This window comes from Oncorhynchus nerka, linkage group LG11 (assembly GCF_034236695.1).
Source record: "Oncorhynchus nerka isolate Pitt River linkage group LG11, Oner_Uvic_2.0, whole genome shotgun sequence".
NCBI classification, from domain to species: domain Eukaryota; kingdom Metazoa; phylum Chordata; class Actinopteri; order Salmoniformes; family Salmonidae; genus Oncorhynchus; species Oncorhynchus nerka.
Window position 1 is genome coordinate 12,145,368 of NC_088406.1, and position 16,579 is coordinate 12,161,946.

Below are 16,579 nucleotides of genomic sequence, written 5' to 3' on the forward strand. Positions count from 1 at the left end.
ACATTGATTGACTGATTCTATGGGATCCAATTTAGGAAGCACAACAGAGAGCAGGTGCTTCGGGAGAGGGGAGTGTGTACGTGTCAGTATCAATGTCCTCATTTGGAGGTCCTGCTGAGAACTACTTTACCCCAATACCCTTACTAAAGCAGACATCTCTGGAACCACACAGACATGTGGGCAATACACCAATATAGTGAAATTTTGGTCAAAGGATCATCTCTCTCTCTCTCTCTCTCTCTCTCTCTCTCTCTCTCTCTGTCCCTCTGTCCCTCTGTCCCTCTGTCCCTCTGTCCCTCTCTGTCATTAGTTGATTTTCCACAGTGTGTGAGTGTATGTGTGGGTACTGAACATGTTTCCCACTGTGCCGGGATAGATGAATAACAGATGCATGGTGAGTCTCTCCAAGCTCTGGTTGGTTGGTTACTCTGTCCTAGGCTGTGTGTGTGTGTGTGTGTGTGTGTGTGTGTGTGTGTGTGTGTGTGTGTGTGTGTGTGTGTGTGTGTGTGTGTGTGTGTGTGTGTGTGTGTGTGTGTGTGTGTGTGTGTGTGTGTGTGTGTGTGTGTGTGTGTGTGTGTGTGTGTGTGTATGTGTGTGTGTGTGTGTGTGTGGTGTGTGTGGTGTGTGTGTCTTTCTCCCACCATGACTAATACAGTGGCGGCCTACTTTCCCTCCTATCCCTTTCTTCTTCTCGTTTATTTCATATGTTTTTTTTCTTCATTCACTCTCCTTCAAACGCAGTCTCTCCCCTCTCCCCTCCCTCTCTCCCCACTCCCCACTCCCCCTCCCTCTCTCCCCACTCCCCCTCTCTCTCTCCCCACTCCTCCTCCCTCTCTCCCCACTCCCCCTCCCTCTCTCCCCACTCCCCCTCCCTCTCTCCCCACTCGCCCTCTCCCTCTCTCCCCAATCCCCCTCTCTCCCTCTCTCTCCACTCTCTCTCTCCACTCCCTCTCCCTCTCTCCCTCTCTCTCCACTCCCTCTCTCCACTCCCTCTTCCTCTCTCTCCACTCCCTTTCCCTCTCTCCCTCTCTCTTCACTCCCTCTCTCCCTCTCTCCCTCCCTCTCTCTCCACTCCCTCTCTCCCCACTCCCCCTCCCTCTCTCTCCACTCCCTCTCTCCCACTCCCCCTCCCTCTCTCTCCCCTCCCTCTCTCTCCACTCCCTCTCTCCCCACTCCCCCTCCCTCTCTCCTCTGGTTTAGAAAGCAGTTGCGGTTATTCGGGAATGGCCTAGATATAAAAAAAAAATATGGCTAAACCTCTGTCGGACAATTACTGTAGCCGAAGGTCAGTCGGTCGCTCTCTCTCTCTCTCTGTCTCTCTCTCTGTTTCTCTCTCTCTCTACCTTGATGAGTATCTTCCCCTGTAGAGAGTGGGGGCTGGGTAGCTGTATAGAGTCTCTGCGGAGGGCCTCTCCCAGGTCCAGCTTGTCTCCCAGGATCTCTCTGAGGTGCTGGGCTATCTTCTTCTGTTGTTGGATGCTACAATGGTTCTCTATGGACAGGATCACTGGGTACCTGGGGGAAGGGAGAGACATGGAGTTACAATGACTAGAATGGATCTCTCCGTGAGTAGCAGAGTTCTATGATACTGGATGTGGACGGATCTTGCAGCCATATTGCTCTTCACAATACACGTCAAGGACTGTAAAAGTCCAGCCTCATCTACAACAATCCTGTATTACAGTTTTATATACAACAAATTGACTCAGACTGATCTGTTGAATTTTATTAAACATATTTAGCCACCATAAACATAAATCCTTTCAAACTACACACAAACTACACACAAACTACACACAAACGACACTCAAACTACACACAAACTACACACAAACTACACACAAACTACACTCAAACTACACTCAAACTACACACAAACTAGACTCAAACTAGACTCAAACTACACACAAACTACACTCAAACTACACACAAACTACACACAAAGTACACACAAACTACACTCAAACTACACACAAACTAGACTCAAACTAGACTCAAACTACACACAAACTAGACTCAAACTACACACAAACTACACTCAAGCTACACACAAACTACACTCAAACTACACACAAACTACACTCAAACTACACACAAACTACACTCAAACTACACACAAACTACACACAAACTACACTCAAACTACACTCAAACTACACACAAACTACACACAAACTACACACAAATTAGACTCAAACTAGACACAAACTACACTCAAACTACACTCAAACTACACTCAAACTACACACAAACTACACACAAACTACACTCAAACTACACTCAAACTACACACAAACTACACACAAATTAGACTCAAACTAGACACAAACTACACTCAAACTACACTCAAACTACACTCAAACTACACACAAACTACACTCAAACTACACACAAACTACACTCAAACTACACACAAACTAGACTCAAGCTAGACTCAAACTACACACAAACTACACTCAAACTACACACAAACTAGACTCAAACTAGACTCAAACTACACACAAACTACACACAAACTACACACAAACTAGACTCAAACTACACACAAACTACACACAAACTAGACTCAAACTAGACTCAAACTAGACTCAAACTACACTCAAACTAGACTCAAACTAGACTCAAACTACACACAAACTACACACAAACTACACACAAACTAGACTCAAACTACACACAAACTACACACAAACTAGACTCAAACTACACTCAAACTACACTCAAACTAGACTCAAACTACACACAAACTACACACAAACTACACTCAAACTACACTCAAACTACACACAAACTACCCACAATCTCCGACAGAATAGCCTTGACAGAAGCCCAAGAAACACAACAGAAATTAAACCAAATATTTTCACTGTGTTTGTTCATTTAGAGGTGAAATTACTTGTGTTCAGACAGCAGCTCAGCTCAAATGTCAAACCTGTCAGACTGACAGCTCTCCCAGAGGGCTCTGAGCCCTTCACTGACCTCTCCTGACCTGTCTCCTTACTCGCACCCACACACACACACACACACACACACACCCTCAAATAAATACACACACATACACATACACACACACACACACACACACACACACACACACACACACACACACACACACACACACACACACTCAAATACACACAGGCACACAGAGACAGACATGCACACACAGGACTATCTCTCTCTCTCCCAGGTGTATTGGTAAATGAGGTGTGATATGTAACCATGGAGACACTCATTTCTCCTATCACAGGCAAAGAGCCTCATTCATCATAACAGGTGTATTGGTAAATGAGGTGTGATGTGTAACCGTGGAGACACTCATTTCTCCCATCAGGCAAAGAGCCTCATTCATCATAACAGGTGTATTGGTAAATGATGTGTGATGTGTAACCGTGGAGACACTCATTTCTCCCATCACAGGCAAAGAGCCTCATTCATCATAACAGGTGTATTGGTAAATGAGGTGTGATGTGTAACCGTGGAGACACTCATTTCTCCCATCAGGCAAAGAGCCTCATTCATCATAACAGGTGTATTGGTAAATGAGGTGTGATGTGTAACCGTGGAGACACTCATTTCTCCCATCACAGGCAAAGAGCCTCATTCATCATAACAGGTGTATTGGTAAATGAGGTGTGATGTGTAACCGTGGAGACACTCATTTCTCCCATCACAGGCAAAGAGCCTCATTCATCATAACAGGTGTATTGGTAAATGAGGTGTGATGTGTAACCGTGGAGACACTCATTTCTCCCATCAGGCAAAGAGCCTCATTCATCATAACAGGTGTATTGGTAAATGAGGTGTGATGTGTAACCGTGGAGACACTCATTTCTCCCATCACAGGCAAAGAGCCTCATTCATCATAACAGGTGTATTAGTAAATGAGGTGTGATGTGTAACCGTGGAGACACTCATTTCTCCCATCAGGCAAAGAGCCTCATTCATCATAACAGGTGTATTGGTAAATGAGGTGTGATGTGTAACCGTGGAGACACTCATTTCTCCCATCACAGGCAAAGAGCCTCATTCATCATAACAGGTGTATTGGTAAATGAGGTGTGATGTGTAACCGTGGAGACACTCATTTCTCCCATCACAGGCAAAGAGCCTCATTCATCATAACAGGTGTATTGGTAAATGAGGTGTGATGTGTAACCGTGGAGACACTCATTTCTCCCATCAGGCAAAGAGCCTCATTCATCATAACAGGTGTATTGGTAAATGAGGTGTGATGTGTAACCGTGGAGACACTCATTTCTCCCATCACAGGCAAAGAGCCTCATTCATCATAACAGGTGGCAATATGGTGGGAATAAAATAAATAAACCTGAGAGAAAGAGCGAGGAATTTGTCACTATCATTTCATGAAAGTGTAAAAATAACTCTGTTTCGTCCACTATCCATGCTCTCCCATTAGGAGTAAATACTAATTAAACAGCTAATGGCACAACAACGAGACATTCTCCTCTCCTCTTTCACCGGTTGTGTTGATGGAGCCTCCTGTCACTCTAAATTCTCTCCTCTCCTGACCAACTCACCTGGCTGCCTCCTCTGTAACAGGTTGTGTTGATGGAGCCTCCTGTCACTCTAAATCCTCTCCTCTCCTGACCAACTCACCTGGCTGCCTCCTCTGTAACAGGTTGTGTTGATGGAGCCTCCTGTCACTCTAAATCCTCTCCTCTCCTGACCAACTCACCTGGCTGCCTCCTCTGTAACTGGTTGTGTTGATGGAGCCTCCTGTCACTCTAAATCCTCTCCTCTCCTGACCAACTCACCTGGCTGCCTCCTCTGTAACCGGTTGTGTTGATGGAGCCTCCTGTCACTCTAAATCCTCTCCTCTCCTGACCAACTCACCTGGCTGCCTCCTCTGTAACTGGTTGTGTTGATGGAGCCTCCTGTCACTCTAAATCCTCTCCTCTCCTGACCAACTCACCTGGCTGCCTCCTCTGTAACTGGTTGTGTTGATGGAGCCTCCTGTCACTCTAAATCCTCTCCTCTCCTGACCAACTCACCTGGCTGCCTCCTCTGTAACTGGTTGTGTTGATGGAGCCTCCTGTCACTCTAAATCCTCTCCTCTCCTGACCAACTAACCTGACTGCCTCCTCTTTCACCGGTTGTGTTGATGGAGCCTCCTGTCACTCTAAATCCTCTAGTACTAGTAACCGCAAGGTTGCAAGTTCAAACCCTCGAGCTGACAAGGTACAAATTGGTCGTTCTGCCCCTGAACAGGCAGTTAACCCACTGCTCCTAGGCCTTTATTGAAAATAATAATTTGTTCTTAAATAAAAAATAAAGCTTCCTGCCATCCAGGACCTCTATACCAGGCGGTATCAGAGGAGGGCCCTAAAAATGGCCAAATACTCCAGTCCCCCATAGTCATAGACTGTTCTCTCTAGGTCCAAGAGGCTTCTAAACAGCTACCCAGACTATTTGCATTACCCCCTCCCCCTATCCACACCACTGCCACTCTCTGTTGACATCTATGCATGGTCACTTTGATAACTCTACCTACATGTACATACTACCACAACTAACGGGTGCCCCTGCACATTGACTAGGTAACCCCTTGTATATATTGTTATTTTTTACTGCTGCTCTTTAATTACTTGTTACTTTTATCTCTTATTCTTATCCATTTTTTTTAACTGCACTGTTGGCTCGTAAAATAAGGATTTCACCTGTTGTATTCGGCACATGTGACTAATACAAATCAATTTGATCTGATTTGATTTAGAGCTACCGCTTTCAAGGAGGGGAACTTTAACCCGGACGCTTATGAGAAATCCCGCTATGCCCTCTGATGAACAATCAAACAGGCAAAGCGGCAATACAGGACTGAGATCGAATCGTACTACATTCGTACTACACTCCAACGCTCGTCAGATGTGGCAGATGTGGCAGGGCTTGCAAACTATAACGGACTACAAAGAGAAGTAGAGCCTCAAGCTGCACAGTGACACGAGCCTACCAGGTGAGCTAAATCACTTCTATGCTCGCTTCGAGGCAAGCAACACTGAAGCATGCATGAGAGCATCAGCTGTTCCAGATGACTGTGTGATCACGCTCTCCGTAGCCGATGTGAGTAAAACAGGTCAACATTTACAAGACCGAGGGCCAGACGGATTATCAGGACATGTACTCCGAGCATGCGCTGACCAACTGGCAAGTGTCTTCACTGACATGTTCAACCTGATACACAGATGATGCAATCTTTATTGCACTCCACACAACCCTGTCCCACCTGAACAAAAGGAACACCTATGTGAGAATTCATTCACAGCTCAGCGTTCAACACCATTGTGCCCCAAAAGCTCATCAATAACCTAAGAACCCTGGGACTAAACACCTCCCTCAGCAACTGGATCCTGGACTTCCTGACGGGCTGCCCCCAGGTGGTAAGGGTAGGTAACAACACATCTGCCACGCTGATCCTCAACACGGGGGCCCCTCGGGGGTGCGTGCTTAGCCCCCTCCTGTACTTCCTGTTCACCCATGACTGCAAGGCCAAGCAGAACTCCAACACCAACACCAACAGTGGCCTGATCACCGACAATGATGAGACAGCCTATAGGGAGGAGGTCAGAGACCTGGCCATGTGGTGCCAGAACAACAACCTCCCTCAATGATGAGACAGCCTATAGGGAGGAGGTCAGAGACCTGGCCATGTGGTGCCAGAACAACAATCTCTCCCTCAATGTGATCAAGACAACAGAGATGATTGTGGACTACAGGAAAAGGGGGACCGAGCACGCCCCCATTCTCATCGACGGGGCTGTAGAGGAGCGGGTTGAGAGCTTCAAGTTCCTTGGTGTCCACATCAAACACACCAAGACAGTTGTAAATAGGGCATGACAACGACTATTCCCCCTCAGGAGACTGAAAAGTCTTGGGTCTTCAGATCCTCAAAAAGTTATACAGCTACACCATCGAGAGCATGATGCGGCATCTGCTCGGCCTCTGACCCTACAGAGGGTAGTGCGTACGGCCCAGTACATCACTGGGGCCAAGCTTCCTGCCATCCAGGACCTCTATACCAGGCGGTGTCAGAGGAAGCCACTAAAAATTGCCAAAGACTCCAGCCACCCTAGTCATAGACTGTTTTCAGAGAGAGAGAGAGAGAGAGAGAGAGAGAGAGAGAGAGAGAGAGAGAGAGACAGAGAGACAGAGAGACAGAGAGACAGACAGACAGACAGACAGACAGACAGACAGACAGACAGACAGACAGACAGACAGACAGTGTGTCTCAGAGCAGATGTTTCAGTAATAGAGGATAATACCAGGTATCCCTGTGTGCTTCTAATGAACACAAATCCTGCTGTTTTTCATTTAGAAAAGTTAACTTTGTTGAAAGTACTGTTGCATAATGTTGAAATGGAAAGTTTCTCTGAATAAACTGTGTGAGAAGAGCTACTTTAACTCTAATTGGTTGCATATCAGAGAGAAGGGGACAGATGAACATGTGCTCTGGGGAACACCAACTCCTTACAGTGTTCCTGTTCTGAAAACACCTAGGAGAGCCTCCAGACCACCCGGCTAGAATATACAAACAACAGGTGTTGGATGATACACAGGATCATGTGTGTGTGTGTGTGTGTGTGTGTGTGTGTGTGTGTGTGTGTGTGTGTGTGTGTGTATGTGGAGGGAAGGATGAGGGATCTCAGAAACTACCGTCTTTAAACACACAAACACAGACTCACACACACAGACTCACACACACACACACACAGACACACACACACACACACACACACACACACACGGTGAGAGTTGAGGGATAGTGGTGTATTTACTGGTTGCTGATGAAGGCGTATTTTTCGATGGTCTCTATGACAGACTTGAAGGTGATCTTGGAGGTCAGAGTGTAACCATGCTGAACCATGGGCTCTCCATCAGGACCATCCCAACAGTCCACTACAGATAGACAGAGACGTGGAGAGATAGTGAGAGAGAGAGAGAGAGAGAGAGAGAGAGAGAGAGAGAGAGAGAGAGAGAGAGGGAGGGAGGGAGAGAGAGAGAGAGAGAGAGGGAGGGAGGGAGGGAGGGAGGGAGGGAGGGAGGGAGGGAGGGAGGGAGGGAGGGAGGGATCGTTGTGAGAAGGGGTGAGTGCGTGTGCATATATCAGCATGTGTGTGTGTGTGAGAGAGAGTCTGTGTGTGTGTGTATACTGCCTCACCCTCCACACAGCGGCAGCCAGCCTGTAGTACCCAGGCGTACATGTCTGTCTTGGAGTGAGACAGCAGCTGGTCTCCCGTCAGGTAGGTGTTATGAGACGAGGAGATGTAGTAGCTACTCAGAGGCTGATCCATGTCCTGGTTCACCTCATGGTGTTCAGGGTTAAACACATCACACGTGGGGCTGCGCATGAAACTGGTGAAACCTGGACACACGGACACACAGACACACAGACACACAGACACACAGACACACAGACACACAGACAGACAGACAGACAGACAGACAGACAGACAGATGGTAGAAAATCTGTATTCATTTTACTAACATCCTCATAACAATTCTTTCTCTCTGTCACCCAAAGGTTGGCCCTCCTTGGCCCTCCTTGGCCCTCCTTGGCCCTCCTTGGCTTTCTGTGAGCGCTAGATTAATCCAATCCAATTTAACTGAATAGAACACATGAGCATTTGGGAGGAACAAGGTTATTCAATTGACTTACAGCAGCACTGCAATGGTTAAAGCTGCGATACATAGAATAACTAGTATAATATAAAGAGGCATAACTTTAATAGCAGACCACCCATTACAGAAACATCAGAGGAGAAAACCCAGACAGGCACAGGGCTTTGATGAGCCTTAACAAGCTTTAGGTGATGGGATGTAATACTTTAATGCACACTGATTCTCAGAATTTGCTGACTGAAGAGGGAAAGGAGGAGGGTATTAACTGGGGGAGGCATCCACCTCTCCTCTCCCTCCTCCACCTCTCCTCTCCCTCCTCCACCTCTCTTCTTCCTCCTCCACCTCTCTTTCCCCTTCCTCCTCCACCTCTCTTTCCTCTTCCTCCTCCACCTCTCTTTCCTCTTCCTCCTCCACCTCTCTTTCCTCTTCCTCCTCCACCTCTCCTTCCTCTTCCTCCTCCACCTCTCCCCTTCCTCCTCCACCTCTCTTTCCCCTTCCTCCTCCACCTCTCTTTCCCCTTCCTCCTCCATCTCTCTTTCCTCTTCCTCCTCCACCTCTCTTTCCTCTTCCTCCTCCACCTCTCCCCTTCCTCCTCCACCTATCTCCTTCCTCCTCCACCTATCCCCTTCCTCCTCCATCTCTCCCCTTCCTCCTCCACCTATCCCCTTCCTCCTCCACCTATCCCCTTCCTCCTCCATCTCTCCCCTTCCTCCTCCACCTCTCCCCTTCCTCCTACACCTATCCTCTTCCTCCTCTCCCCTTCCTCCTCCACCTATCCCCTTCCTCCTCCACCTCTCCCCTTCCTCCTCCACCTATCCCCTTCCTCCTCCATCTCTCCCCTTCCTCCTCCACCTATCCTCTTCCTCCTCTCCCCTTCCTCCTCCACCTATCCCCTTCCTCCTCCACCTCTCTTTCCCCCTCCTCCTCCACCTCTCTTTCCCCTTCCTCCTCCACCTCTCTTTCCCCTTCCTCCTCCACCTCTCTTTCCTATTCCTCCTCCACCTCTCTTTCCCCTTCCTCCTCCACCTCTCTTTCCTCTTCCTCCTCCACCTCTCTTTCCCCTTCCTCCTCCACCTCTCTTTCCCCTTCCTCCTCCACCTCTCTTTCCCCTTCCTCCTCCACCTCTCTTTCCTCTTCCATCTCTCTTTCCCCTTCCTCCTCCACCTCTCTTTCCTCTTCCTCCTCCACCTCTCTTTCCTCTTCCTCCTCCACCTATCCCCTTCCTCCTCCATCTCTCCCCTTCCTCCTCCACCTCTCTCTCCTCTTCCTCCTCCACCTCTCTCTCCTCTTCCTCATCCAACTCTCCCCTTCCTCCTCCACCTCTCTCTCCTCTTCCTCCTCCACCTCTCTCTCCTCTTCCTCCTCCACCTCTCTCTCCTCTTCCAACTCTCCCCTTCCTCCTCCACCTCTCCCTTTCCTCATCCACCTCTCTCTCCTCTTCCTCATCAACCTCTCTCCTTCCTCCTCCACCTCTCCTCTTCCTCTCCCCTTCCTCCTCCACCTCTCCTCTTCCTCCTCCACCTCTCTCCTTCCTTCTCCACCTCCCCCCTTCCTCCTTCACCTGTTTCCTTACCCAATCACCCTGCTCCTTACTGAAAAAATCCTACCTTCTCCATCTCCTCCTCTCTGCCCCATCCCAAACACACAGCAATCTCAGACACACAGCGATCTCAGACACACAGCAATCTTAGACACACAGCGATCTCAGACACGCAGCGATCTCAGACACAGCGATCTCAGACACACAGCGATCTCAGACACGCAGCGTTCTCAGACATAGTGATCTCAGACACGCAGCGATCTCAGACACGCAGCGATCTCAGACACGCAGCGATCTCAGACACAGTGATCTCAGACACGCAGCGATCTCAGACACAGCGATCTCAGACACACAGCGATCTCAGACACGCAGCGTTCTCAGACACAGTGATCTCAGACACGCAGCGATCTCAGACACGCAGCGATCTCAGACACAGTGATCTCAGACACGCAGCGATCTCAGACACAGTGATCTCAGACACGCAGCGATCTCAGACACGCAGCGATCTCAGACACGCAGCGATCTCAGACACGCAGCGATCTCAGACACGCAGCGATCTCTGCCTTTGAGACGGTCTCTGCCTTTGAGCTCTACATGTGGTGTAATTTATCTAAAGCCTGTTTAACCATCTCACATTCGTGTATGATCTCTAAGTCTTCAACCCTTTATAGAATTAACAGCCCAGAGGCAGGCATGCAGAGAGAGAGAGAGAGAGAGAGAGAGAGAGAGAGAGAGAGAGGTTAAAGTGTAGGGAGAGGGTAACAGAGGGGTTTACCCTCAATTCCCAGAATGCCTTTCTGTTTGTTCTCTTCAGACAGCTCAAACTTTTCAATGACATCCAGACAGTACTCTGTAGTCACATTCACCATCTGAGGAGAGAGAGACACACACAATGTCAGAACACAATACAAACAGACACACACATCTTTTCATGAGACAGACACTATCAGACAAACCAAGCCACAATCTGACAATCAATATAGACTCCTGAGAGACCTCTGTCAAAATGCTCACAGTATTGATGTCTGGACTCACTCTGAGTACTGGAGTCTAGACTGAGGCAATAAGGTGGGCTTCAGGGCATAAGCTGGATGACCATAACTCTGACAATACCAAATTGCCTCAGGGAGGGGGGGGAGATAGAAACAGAGAGGGGGGGATATAGAGAGCGAGAGAGGGACAGACAGACAGACAGACAGACAGACAGACAGACAGACAGACAGACAGACAGACAGACAGACAGACAGACGGACAGACGGACAGACAGACAGGCAGACAGGCAGACAGACAGAGAGGGGGGAGAGAGAGATCGAGAGAGGGACAGACACAGACAGACAGACAGACAGACAGACAGACAGACAGACAGACAGACAGACAGACAGACAGACAGACAGACAGACAGACAGACAGACAGACAGACAGACAGACAGAGAGAGATCGAGAGAGGGACAGACAGACAGACAGACATTCTGCAAAAATATCCTCCGTGTACAACGTAGAACACCAAATAATGCATGCAGAGCAGAATTAGGCCGATACCCACTAATTATCAAAATCCAGAAAAGAGCTGTTAAATTCTACAACCACCTAAAAGGAAGTGATTCACAAACCTTCCATAACAAAGCCATCACCTACAAAGACATGAAACTGGAGAAGAGTGCCCTAATCAAGCTGGTTCTGGGCCTCTGTTCACAAACACAAACACACCCCACAGAGCCCCAGGACAGCAGCACAATTAGACCCAACCAAATCATGAGAAAACAAAAAGTTAATTACTTTACACATTGGAAAGAATTAACAAAAAAACTGAGCAAACTAGAATGCTATTTGGCCCTAAACAGAGAGTACACAGTGGCAGAATACCTGACCACTGTGACTGACCCAAACTTAAGGAAAGCTTTGACTATGTACAGACTCAGTGAGCATAGCCTTGCTATTGAGAAAGGCCGCCGTAGGCAGACATGGCTGTCAAGAGAAGACAGGCTATGTGCTCACTGCCCACAAAATGAGGTGGAAACTGAGCTGCACTTCCTAACCTCCTGCCCAATGTATGACCATATTAGAGATACATATTTCCCTCAGATTACACAGATCCACAAAGAATTCGAAAGCAAATCCAATTTTGATAAACTCCCATATCTACTGGGTTGCCACAAGAAAAGGTCAACCAGTGAAGAACAAACACCATTGTAAATACAACCATATCAGGCCAACATAGACATACAAAAAACCTAGATGCCCCACCCTAGTCACTATCATGCGCCAACCAACATAGAGTATAAACAGCTTACTATGGTCAGGGCGTGACAATATTTGTAATATTTATTTCTCGTACGGAATAGAATAGGTCAACTTTTGTACTATGGGGGATAGTAGACTGACATAGGCTAGTGCTTTTGTTGTTCGTTAGGCCTAATCTTGTTGGCTGACGAAAAGTAAATGTGGACAGTTCTTCCAATATCTTCAATATGCACCTCGGAATTGGATAAGGACGTGAAAAGTTGCGTCCCCAATGAGTCTCTCTTCACTTGTAGTCTGTGAGAAAGACCCGATCATGTGATGAGAGCCATGTGTGTGAGAGGTGCTTTGGAGCGCTCAGCACTCTGGGAAAAGGGCACAACAGCCACTGGCCGCAAAAGGCAGGGATTTTTTTTAGGGCCACGCAAAGGGGATGCCTAGGCATTATCAAGTGCATTATCAAGTGCATTATCAGGTCATCTACAAGTCCATGCTAGGTAAAGCTCCGCCTTATCTCAGTTCACTGGTCACGATGGCAACACCCATCCGTAGCACGCGCTCCAGCAGGTGTATCTCACTGATCATCCCTAAAGCCAAACCTCATTTGGCCGCCTTTCGTTCCAGTTCTCTGCTGCCTGTGACTGGAACGAATTGCAAAAATCGCTGAAGTTGGAGACTTTTATCTCCCTCACCAACTTCAAACATCTGCTATCTGAGCAGCTAATTGATCGCTGCAGCTGTACATAGTCTATCGGTAAACAGCCCACCCAATTTTACCTACCTCATCCCCATACTGTTTATATTTATTTACTTTTCTGCTCTTTTGCACACCAATATCTCTACCTGTACATGACCATCTGATCATTTATCACTCCAGTGTTAATCTGCAAAATTGTAAATATTCGCCTACCTCCTGCCTTTTGAACACATTGTATATAGACTCTCTTTTTTTTCTACTGTGTTATTGACTTGTTAATTGTTTACTCCATGTGTAACTCTGTGTTGTCTGTTCACTCTGCTATGCTTTATCTTGGCCAGGTCGCAGTTGCAAATGAGAACTTGTTCTCAACTAGCCTACCTGGTTAAATAAAGGTGAAATAAATAAAAAATAAAAAAAATAAAGTGCTTGTCAAATTGTGAATGAGAGACTGTAGTGTTTACAGCCTGCGGAGCAAGCAGAGCTCATGTCTTTCAAGCAACTTTTTTCAAATCATAATTACAGTCTCATCATGCAGCCTTACAATGTATTACACATCAAAACATATAGCCCCATGTTTGTAGAACAACTAAAGTTACACTAATAACTCTAAATTAAGCATATCGGGATACCTATTTCTTTGTTAACAGCTCAACACAAAGTAGCCACATGTGTGTACTCCCTCAAATCGTTTGGAGAAAATATCTTCATACCATAAAATAAAGCCTTGGAATTTTAAGCAAATCTTGTCTGCTAAATGAACTAGTGTAGCCCACAGCCATTTGGCATAGATGAGGACCTAACATAAGGACAACTAAATGAACTAGTGTAGCCCACAGCCATTTGGCATAGATGAGGACCTAACATAAGGACAACTAAATGAACTAGTGTAGCCCACAGCCATTTGGCATAGATGAGGACCTAACATAAGGACAACTAAATGAACTAGTGTAGCCCACAGCCATTTGGCATAGATGAGGACCTAACATAAGGACAACTAAATGAACTAGTGTAGCCCACAGCCATTTGGCATAGATGAGGACCTAACATAAGGACAACTAAATGAACTAGTGTAGCCCACAGCCATTTGGCATAGATGAGGACCTAACATAAGGACAACTAAATGAACTAGTGTAGCCCACAGCCATTTGGCATAGATGAGGACCTAACATAAGGACAACTAAATGAACTAGTGTAGCCCACAGCCATTTGGCATAGATGAGGACCTAACATAAGGACAACTAAATGAACTAGTGTAGCCCACAGCCATTTGGCATAGATGAGGACCTAACATAAGGACAACTAAATGAACTAGTGTAGCCCACAGCCATTTGGCATAGATGAGGACCTAACATAAGGACAACTAAATGAACTAGTGTAGCCCACAGCCATTTGGCATAGATGAGGACCTAACATAAGGACAACTAAATGAACTAGTGTAGCCCACAGCCATTTGGCATAGATGAGGACCTAACATAAGGACAACTAAATGAACTAGTGTAGCCCACAGCCATTTGGCATAGATGAGGACCTAACATAAGGACAACTAAATGAACTAGTGTAGCCCACAGCCATTTGGCATAGATGAGGACCTAACATAAGGACAACTAAATGAACTAGTGTAGCCCACAGCCATTTGGCATAGATGAGGACCTAACATAAGGACAACTAAATGAACTAGTGTAGCCCACAGCCATTTGGCATAGATGAGGACCTAACATAAGGACAACTAAATGAACTAGTGTAGCCCACAGCCATTTGGCATAGATGAGGACCTAACATAAGGACAACTAAATGAACTAGTGTAGCCCACAGCCATTTGGCATAGATGAGGACCTAACATAAGGACAACTAAATGAACTAGTGTAGCCCACAGCCATTTGGCATAGATGAGGACCTAACATAAGGACAACTAAATGAACTAGTGTAGCCCACAGCCATTTGGCATAGATGAGGACCTAACATAAGGACAACTAAATGAACTAGTGTAGCCCACAGCCATTTGGCATGGAATATAATGGAATTATTGTGAAGATCTAGGCTATATTACATTGAGTTATTAGACTTTTAAAAAATGTAGATGTTCAAAAGGTCTGCCTCCGTGGCTTGTAGATAATGTGTGGAAGCCAGGAGATACTAAATGTGTTTATGTTAATTAACTGTTAATTACTGTGAGACTGACATTTATTTGCTTGACAATCACCGGCTAATGACATTTCGTGACGGCCACAGCCCTACCCCCATCTCCACAGAGGAACTCTGGAGCTCTGTCAGAGTGACCATTGGGTTCTTGGTCACCTGCCTGACCAAGACCCTTCTCTCCTGATGGCTCATTTTGGCCAGGCGGCCAGCTCCAGGAAGAGTCTTGGTGGTTCCAAATTTCTTCCATTTAAGAATGATTGAGGACACTGTGTTCTTGGGGACCTTCAATGCTGCAGAATATTTTGGTACCCTTCCCCAGGCCTGTGCCTCGACACAATTCTGTCTCGGAGCTCTACTGACAATTCCTTCGACCTCATGACTTGGTTTTTGCTCTGACGTGCACTGTCAACTGTGGGACCTTGTATAGACAGGTGTGTGCCTTTCCAAGTCATGTCCAATCAATTGAATTTACCACAGGTGGACTCCAATCAAGTTGTAGAAACATCTCAAGGATGATCAATGGAAACAGGATACACCTGAGCTCAATTTTGAGTCTGGGGCTCTGAGTCTGGGGGTCTGAATACTTATTTAAATAAGGTATTTATTTATGGTATTTTTTACATTTGCAAAAATGTCTTAAAACTTGTTTTCGCTTTGTCATAATGGGGTATTGTGTGTAGAACGTAGAAAATGTTTTATTTAATCCATTTGAGAAGAAGGCTGTAATGTAACAAATTGTGGGAAAATGTAAGGGGTCTGATTACTTTCCTACCGCACTGTAGAGAGGATGTTGTGCCAGAGACAACCCATATTAGGAGTGAAAGTAGATTGGTTCTGCATGCGCTTGTGTGTAATCATAGAATTGCATACAGTATATAAGCCTTATGACAGCGTTTTACAATCGCTAGAACCCATTTCTCAATACTTAGGTCACTTTTTTCAAAACTCTTCACACAGTGAGCACAACAGCAGTCTATGTGGGCTAAACTGTGGATCATTTTTCATTGCTTTGGCACAAAATGCATTCAATGACTACATCTTTCGAATTTCAGACACAACCACCACCAGAACTTTATGTACCTACAGGCCAATTTGCACATGATCATATACTATTTTCAAAACTGTTAAACTTAAGTTCAAAACCTAACATAACACAACATTGAATAAGACAGCAATATGCTACATTTCTACAGTAATACCGTATTGAAATATATTCCACATCTAAAAAATGAAATACTATCAAAACAATTAGACCAACCACAGCTGATTCCCATTGTAGCTGAACACCTACCCAGGTGTTAGTCTTTCAATTACATTACCATCTA

At 46.2% G+C, this 16,579-nt stretch overlaps 1 protein-coding gene across 1 annotated transcript in view; it reads right to left on the reverse strand.

Annotated features, from left to right (window-relative positions):
• Positions 1–16,579, reverse strand: part of plch1 (phospholipase C, eta 1) — a 183,717-nt gene that overhangs the window by 47,394 nt on the left and 119,744 nt on the right. Inside the window, 4 exon segments of the mRNA XM_065024227.1 lie at positions 1,344–1,515; positions 7,794–7,914; positions 8,177–8,380; positions 10,953–11,046. Of these exon segments, the coding sequence (XP_064880299.1) occupies positions 1,344–1,515; positions 7,794–7,914; positions 8,177–8,380; positions 10,953–11,046 (591 nt within the window).